The following is a 9172-nucleotide window of genomic DNA, read 5'->3' as shown; positions in this document are numbered from 1 at the left end:
ATGGATGTATGGTGAAAAATCCAATAAGCTCAGTAACGGATAACGATGCTTTGTGAATGGAGATGAGGAGGGAACATGGCTTGAGTGGCGAGGTGTTCATCGTAGGGATTAGATAAATGCTGGCGTGGAGTGCGCGCAAATGACCGACCTAAAGAAATGGCATGCCACCAAGACACTGGCGTGCCATGAGTATAAATGGCCGACTTATGATGCAACATTCCGTATACTTATTAGATTCTGCTACGGAATCCGATCTTGAAGACCAAACTTTCGGTTTCAAGGATGTTTCTCTGCCACCAGGTCTGGGAAGTCTACATGTGTACATCTAGAGATTACATCTTTTAGGTTGCGAGTTCGAACCCCGCCGGCCGAAGATTCCCCGCATGCTTGGTGGCTGACGCGCGTTAAATCTGTCGTGGTCACAAAGTTCTCCATGTCGAGAGTAATACCACTGGGGGTACTGGATCAGGGGTGATCGTTCTCTGATTCAAGTCTAAATTACGATCTGCGAGTAAATGATATGTGTGAATGAAGTCCGCCCCGTAAAAAGGGTTGTGACGAGTGTGTAGCTAAGTCGTTCTCTTGGCCCTAGATGGCGCTACTATAGAAACAAGAAGTTCTCCCCCTCAGGCTAAAATCGGCTGTCTTCGAACAGCGGGCTTGTCCATGGCAAGTGCCATAAGAAACAACATGTTGCATGTTTATTTCACTGTAGTATCATTGACATTTCTCAACGAAAATCCCAATCAAAAATTGTAAAATTTCCAGTAATTCATTACGGTATAAAAATTAACCGTTATTCTTTAAAACAAAAACAAAAAAAAAAAAAATCTAAAAAGAATAAATAACACAATTGTACAGAAATGAATTCAAAATCTAGTCAGCACATTTTTTACTTTTTATCAAAAACAGCATGTATTGATAAGTTACATTTACACGAGTCATTTTCGTACATAGTCATATAAGGTAAAAGGCTTCAGATGATGCTTCCATTATTGAAATATAATTCAAATTTTTTTAAAAAATGTCTAAATTTGTGAAAGTGAAATCTGAATAAAACAGAAGAGCTGAAATCGTACTTTAGAAGATTTTAACACAAACAGAAAGGTTGTTTAGTGCCACATTTTCATTCACAAAGGTAGACTGGATTTTAGTTACACTATTGCAATGAGCATCAGAAAGTACTAATGTTGAATAACACTGTACAAAAAAGCAGTTATTTAGGATGAAAAATTGCAGGTTTCGAAATTTTAAAATTCTACAACACTGAGAGAAAGGGAAAAAATTTATTATTACAACTGATGGTCAAAATAAAATTCTACAAGAGAATTTTCACTCTCAACACTTCCTGCTTTTGCTTGCATTCTTCTTTCTTTTTTTAAGCTTTATATAAGATCAAAATGATGGATGGTTGGAATTAACGTAATCTTGTTCACAGTACTGTAGAAAGAAATAGCAATCATAAAAATAAAATAAAAAAACTTGGAGGTATATATGAGTAGCAGAAGGAGAGGTGGGAGGAAGAGATCAAGAGACTTAATAAAAAATTATTTTCTATTATATACACTTAAGTGCTTATTTTAATAATTTTCTACTTTTTTAGACTTTATAATTCCTTATTATAAACTACCAGATGGTACCACACATATGGAATTAAAAATTTAATTAAACTATTTGATAATTAGGTTTTTAAATATTAAAGTATTATTTTAACATTACAAAATTTCAGAACTAATACATCAAAAAGTGAGAGAAAAATTGAAACAAAATTTTATAATTATGGAAGAAATAAAATTAAATAAAAATATGTAACGATTTTTAAATTTTTTTAATTACGTAAGATGATCAAATATTTGGGCGTTTATGACAATACTTATCATGTATCCCAAATTTATACCATTTACAATAAATTATTTATAAATAACTGAATTAAATTTTTAACAATTTTTGAAAAAATTGAAGAAAACTCATGTCTTTATGATCTAAATTTATCATTAAGGTTTGGTGTTTTGAGGACCAATGGTTTTTCTCTACAGAATTATGAATAAAGATACTTGAATCTTAACCATCCTTTATTTTTAAGAATGCAAAGAGTAAAGAATTGGGCACTTACATGGTATCTTATTGCCTTGATAGCAAATTTCCTATTTTGATGATGTTGATCAATACGGAAATAAAAAAGAAAAAAAACTAGTAAGCCTATGCGCTTATAATAGCAAAATCATCTTACTAACTCATGCATTCATTGTAAAAGGCACTTGAGCACCTTCAAAAGTTCCAGATATTTTGCAACATTTCTATTCACAGAATATATCTGTTGATTTATGACAAATAAGATTCCCAAACTGCATCCATAAGGACCACAGAATTTTATAAATGCAATACATTATAGAGAAAAAATAATTGAACTACAGGAGGGGGGCTCCAAATGAATTTTCCCCCCTATATCTCATAGAAATATTGCAAAATTCAAGAACAGTTTCAAAGATGTCCAATTAAAGGCATGGGTAGTAAACATACTATGTTTAATCTACATTATTATTATTTACAACTCTTATCTTCCAAGTATTGAATTTTTAATTTATTATTAAAAATAGTTTCAACCTAATATTTGATTCACAATATTTTTCCCAAACCAAAATTAGAAAAGTTTAAAACAACAACTTAGACAACAGAAATAACACATTATCTCAACATGTCATAATATTCTGTTATAACAATATATCTTATATAATAAATTTTGAAATGATCAATTAGTATTATATTAAATTATGTCATTATTCTTTTAATAAATTAATCATACACAAATTATTAACAATGAAGCACAAAAAAAGTAGCTTAAAATTGAATAATACTCAAATATTTATATTTTACTCTTTTTTTAATACACATTTCTAAAGCTTGAAATTAACTTTTTTTCTTTAATTCAGATATTTTTCCATGATATTTATTTCATTCCACATTTTAAGTACAAAAGAATGCATTCTCACAGACTTCTATAAAATATTCATTTAACAGATTAAAATGAGTGATCACAGACTACACAGACAATAATATTTTTCTATATCAAAATATTCTGTAAATGGCAGTCAAATTCAAGGAATTAATGCACTCCAATACCACTCATCATTTAATCTAATACATGCTTGCAAAAAATGTGCTCTGTTTTAACTGGTGTCCTACCATAGTTATTCTGACTATTTTATAGCTTAATCATTTCTGTACTAAAAATTTACCATTCAGCAATTAAGGAAACATAAAAACTGCTTTAACAGTAGCTAAAATTTCAAACTGATATAGAGCTGAGAGAGGTTTGTAGAAATTCTAATTTATTTATTGCATTATATTGAGTTTAAATAAAGTTTTAATGGTTATACAAGACTTGGATTGTATTTTAACTTTGCATTTAACTATTATTGTTACTTACAGAAAGCATTTTACTATTAAAAGGGATGAATAATTTTTTTTCATATTTTTAGAAAACATTCAAAAAAAAAAAAAAAAAAAAAAAGTGCAAGAATTTTAAGAATTAAGAGAACATATACATATGTTCCTTCTTAATATATCATTCAAAATTAAACTGTTTATATTTATTTCTGAATTATCATAATTAAAGGGAAATACATTTTAAATGCAACATTTTGGAATTTCAAAAATATTTATTCGATGATAATTTTTGTTGAGAATTACATACGAGATCTCTTAACTTTGTAACAATTCCAATTGTTAATAATTAATAATTCCTCTTCAGTGTCAAGTTATTTGAAAACGTTATAAATGCAAAAAAATACAATCTAAAATTTTCAATTTTATTTTTATATTAAATGATACTCACAGAAAAAAATTGCTGTATAAATGACAATACTGCCATTTTATAAGACCTAATATTATTAAAACCAAAAAATTCCACACTGCTTAAGAGTTTTAATTTAGTTTGAGAGTATCTGAAAAATCTTCTGTAACTTGATAAACAAATGCATTTTCCCCCCACTATTCACACTTTTAACTCGCCTAATAGAATTCTATCATTCAAATCTAAGTAACTCACCATTTGAAGGAATAAGAGGTTATTCTAAGATTATCTTTATTATTTAAACGGCTATCAAATCTTAAACAGTTTAAAGTAATTCTTTAAAAACAGATTTTTAAAAGTCAATGTGTGTCCGATATATGGATATTTCATATCAAAGCTTAAATCTTAAAAAACAAAGTTAATATGGAATCACAATATATTAATTTATAAAATTTTGAAAACATTTATGAACTATATAATGAAAATATATTAATTTTTGAATCAAAATTAAATTGATCTTTGTTCAATTAGCAAAAGGCAAATAAATTTTTTCAAACACTATCAATAACAAGCAACAAAACAAAGGATAAATACAGAGGCCTACAGTCTTTAATACCATAACAAACAAAAGCAATTATATCGATTGCTCAAATCAATCTCAATTTGCATAGATGATTTACGAACATTGTCTGATCACTTCATCAGAAGACACACATGAGGCCTATGTTAACACATCCACAATTATGAACTTGGTTAACTTACATACATATACATTTCATCATGATTTTTCTAAAATACAAAGATATTGTGGATCATTTACAAACCTTTCCAGCTTAGCTTATACATAAAATCGAAATAGTATTAATCTCTGAACAGCAGATAATCGCAAATTCTCAAAGACACTGCAATGGTAAACTTGGCACAAGACTTAAAAAGCATAGCTGCAGAAATAACATTTTGTTCGCGCCTACCGGCAATCGTCGATTAATGAGCATTATCTAAAAATATAGCTCAAATATCGAACACCAGTTGGTGGCATATTATATAAATACAACAGAACAATGTTCTGAAGGCTTGCTTCAATTTTCCTCATTAGAGGATGAAGAAGTATCAGAATGAAGCATTTTTGATTAATTATTTGAATCAATGTCATAACAGAGCTGCACAATGGGCTTTCACCACCATCTTACAATCTTGAGCAAAGAAAAGAAAAGGAAAAAAGGTGATATTAAAGATCTTATTTAACAAACCTCATCACCATAATAAAATCCAGATATTAAAACCACACGTTAAAACTAAGCTAATTTTACAGACACAACAATCCTCAATTTTTAAGACCTGTCTAATTTTGTTCCAAAATTCAATTCATTAAAATTTCATCAGAAACAATTCCAATTAGAAACAGCTATTAGATTTCAGAGTGTTTTTTTTTTTTTTTTTTTTTAATTTTAGGCTACTAAAAAATACTGCAAAAGTAAAGAAATTCTTTGTGTCATGTCCAGTATTCCCCGGCATCATATCTATTGCCACCAATAAAATCAGATTACTAAGACCGTGACATAATAGTTCTAAAACTTAAAAAACCTCTCTTTCTTATGCTGAAATGTCATAAAATCATAAAACGATTTCATAACCCATCAAAATGAATAATGATCCACTGCTACAATACACATGTGTTGTTGCATCAAAGGATTAATAAAAACTGATCAGGCATGCCTATGAGATAAATGACCAATGACAACCATAAATACTCCCAAAATTTCTAATGAAAACTAAATTTTAGCTGTCTGCCCAAAATAGACTACTGAAGGTTCAAACTAAAGTAGCCACCAACAACCTAAAGGAGTATTTATGACTAGCAAACAACGAAATGACAACTGAAAATTTCTTATTTAGAATGCTTGTTAGTATGAAAGCATCATGTTAACAAAATTCCATGAAATGTTTAATGAAATTAGGAACTATAAAAATGTTCATAAAGGAATGAAAACAAAATTCAACAATCACAAAATCAACTATCCTTACAAGTAGCACTTCCCTCGGTCACAAATTCATATTCAGGGAAATAAATGTTACCTCATAGAAACCAAATCATTTATTTACATATATTAGGATCATAATATGGTATTAAAATATTTCATCAAACAACCTAATGAAAATTTCAGCCAGGAATAAAAAAACATTGAAAGTTTGAGATTGTAATTTCAATTTTAATATATGAGGAGCACAGGTATTTTTTAAATAAGAGAAAAGAGGAAGGGGGGAATTCGACAAATATACCACATTCTAAAGACTAATACAATGTTAAAAAAAGCAGGGGGTGGCAAAAAATCAACAATTATAAATAAATTACAAATACAGACTAAAACAAAACATAACAATTTTATTTATACAAGAAAACGGTGCAAAGCATGATACTTATATGAAATGATGACAAAATCTAAAATGCTAGGAAAAAAATTTTAAAAACTAAATTTATTACATAAAGAAAAGAATGTTTTTTTTCTTTTGTTTTAACATTCATATCCTACAGATTTTAATGTATACACTACAGATTTTAACTTTTCTTAAGAAGTGGCCACTGTCTTAGAAGCAAAAATGTCTTGCATCAATATAAAAACTATCATAAGGTAAAACTATAAAAAGTCTTTATGGTTTTAAACTTTTTATGGGTGATTATTGTCACATTTTAATAAGGTTAGAAACTGTATCATTTTTTTCTGTACATAATAACACAGATTTTAAAATTTTGATCAAGAGAATAAGTAGAATAAAATGTAAAGACAACAGTCAAGTAGTTAAGTCTTATATCTTTATTAATATAATTTAATTATTGCAGTTGAATTTTAATAGGCGCTTTACACGGAGAAATGATCTCCATTGTTTTATTTGTTTCTACAAAACAATTTGTTTCAATAGAAATAAATGCATTCTAGAAAATATTAAAGTTCAAGTTTAATTTGTTACGAAGTGATATAACCAATAAGCTAAAAGACGATGGCTGACATATAAAATACATAAATCTGCATGTTCCAAGATACATCAAATGTGCATGATTCTCATGCTAGAAAAATAATTTGAGAAATCAACTAACAAAGCTCAACAATAAAAATTTCCATTTATATTTTTTAAATGATAGACAAAAGAACAATTTCTCTTTAATGGAATATATTGAAAATATATGGTTTTCATTTCTAAATTCAAAACCCTCAAAAAATTTTGAATAATTTAAAAGGAAAATGCTCTAAGCATATTTTTAGCCATTAAATAAGGAGTGAATTTTAAAATAAAAATCCTAAAATACTCAAAAATAAAAATTACTATTACAAGAAAAGCCTGATGAAATTTTTTGCTGTTTCAATAAATAATGAACATTCTTCCACTGATTAATTTTATTACAGGAAGAAAATTAAAATCTAAAGCATTTTCCACATTTATATGGGTAATTTTTTTTTAGTTCACACTATATGATAGAGCAAATTTAATATTTTAGCCAAAAGTTGTTAAATTTATTTTTGGTAATCCAATAATTTCTTGCAAACCCTTGACAAAAACTATAATTACAGAAATATTTTCCATATCTAGGAATATTAAAAAGTACCTTGATTTAGCAATATATGACTAAATTTTATGCAATTATTGGTGTTTCAACTCCCCGAGTCCATTTTAAGCATTCAGAGAACCATGCACTAAACAAATGCAGCTCATGCAGGAATCCTGTAGATTTAAATTTTGATTCTTCAAAGAATTTCCGAACCTAGTGAGAAATTTGTCCTTCGAAAGCATAGACTGTAAAGATGGGAGAAAAGCTATATTAAAAGCATCTGCATTGATTCTGACATAAATAACCTAGACATTATTACAGTTCCCTAGAGAGTCGTCATTAGAAGAGTGACTAAAGAACAAGAATTGTTCCAGAGTGGAAGGTGCACCATTTTCAATTTGCTAGGTGTCGTCTTTCTTCAGGATGTGATTCGGGGTAACATGCTAAACAGTTTAACAATCATGGAGACAAAAACAAACCACAGCTTGCGAGCACCGTCATAGCGCATAAACACTAGCTTCCACATCAGGAACAATAACATAAAATGCGCTGCTTTTGTGTACATGTATATCCTAAAAACAAAAAGAAAAAATTGTCAACATTCCAAATACAGACAAAGGTAATATATAGAATGCCTCAAGAATTTTTATCCAATTTCAAAACTATTACATATACTCAAGTTTTAACACAACTGAAAAGAATTTAATGTTCTCCGAGCAACTGTACTAGTATAGAGCCATTTGAATCCTCAAAATTCTTGCATACTACAGCGAGCAATCTGGTTATGGTATAGAATCATTTACGATTGACGCAATTCAAGTTTTTATTTCTTCCAAATTTAGTGAAAGGAGTAACATAAATGTAATATTTAATAAAACCTCATAAAAGATCATTAAAAGTTAATTAAGAGAACAAGCTGGAAATGCTGAGCCATAAACCCACCTGCTTATTAGGAAATTCTACAAAAGAAAAAATTATGGTGGTGCTTATATTTATGTATATATCAGCCTGAGTGAAATGCAGAACCATAATTAATAGGTTGCAGTTATGGAAAAAGCTAGTTTTAGCATTTCTAAGTACATGCAACTAATTAAAAATCTCTTCAAATGGAAATCAATCATAAGCTGGTTGTTGATTTTCAAGGAATACTTTACTCATGAAATTTTGAACATTGTTACATCTTGACAATTCACAAAAATTATTATGCCTTTCAGTTATGCCTAGAAAGTGTTTAGGAACAATGAAATAAAATTCTTTAATGCTTATGCATGTTGTTTACTTGTGATCAACAGTTGCAATGTTATGGCATTTAGAAGAGCTTAGAAATAATTGAACGTTTCATGCAATAATGTTGCAACTTCAACCAATTCCAATATTCTACCGACTTTTAATACACGAAGAATTAAATATTTAACAGGAAATTTAAATATAATTTCATAATTTATTCAAGAAAAATTAAAATAATGATGTTTCAAAATTACTAGCAGGTTTTTTTTTTTTTTTTAAATATAGGAACGTTTTTGCTACAACTTATTTAAACACTTTTTGGCAAATGTTTCCTACTAACAGTTAAAACATGTACAGCCTTCTAACTTTTTAGATGCCTTATATTTTTTGACATTGAATAATTTTAAGTCTCCAATGCTTGGAAATCTAAGTTTGTTGACAGCATCATATGAGCAGAATCCCCCCCCCAAGATTTTATGGACACTGTTCGATATTTTATATTTTGTTTTGAATATTCAAATAAACCAAAAACATGATTTTTCATTAAGTTCAGAGATATCTTTTAGTAGATCCAAATATGATCCTGTGTATTTTCGAACCTGTGTATT

The 9172-nt window shown here is 28.5% G+C and overlaps 1 protein-coding gene across 4 annotated transcripts in view; it reads right to left on the bottom strand.

Moving 5' to 3' along the window:
- Positions 1-877: 877 nt before the first annotated feature.
- LOC129981755 (putative fatty acyl-CoA reductase CG5065) overlaps positions 878-9172 on the bottom strand; it is a 66469-nt gene continuing 58174 nt past the window's right edge. For all 4 annotated transcript variants that reach the window (XM_056092737.1, XM_056092740.1, XM_056092739.1 and 1 more), the window contains exon 14: positions 878-7909. In XM_056092737.1, the coding sequence (XP_055948712.1) occupies positions 7756-7909 (154 nt within the window). In that variant the 3' untranslated portion in view covers positions 878-7755. The remainder of the gene's footprint in view (positions 7910-9172) is intronic.

This window comes from Argiope bruennichi, chromosome 8, assembly GCF_947563725.1.
Source record: "Argiope bruennichi chromosome 8, qqArgBrue1.1, whole genome shotgun sequence".
Lineage (NCBI taxonomy): Eukaryota > Metazoa > Arthropoda > Arachnida > Araneae > Araneidae > Argiope > Argiope bruennichi.
The sequence above is the reverse complement of the archived record's forward strand: the minus strand, read 5'-3'. Positions and strand labels throughout refer to the sequence as shown.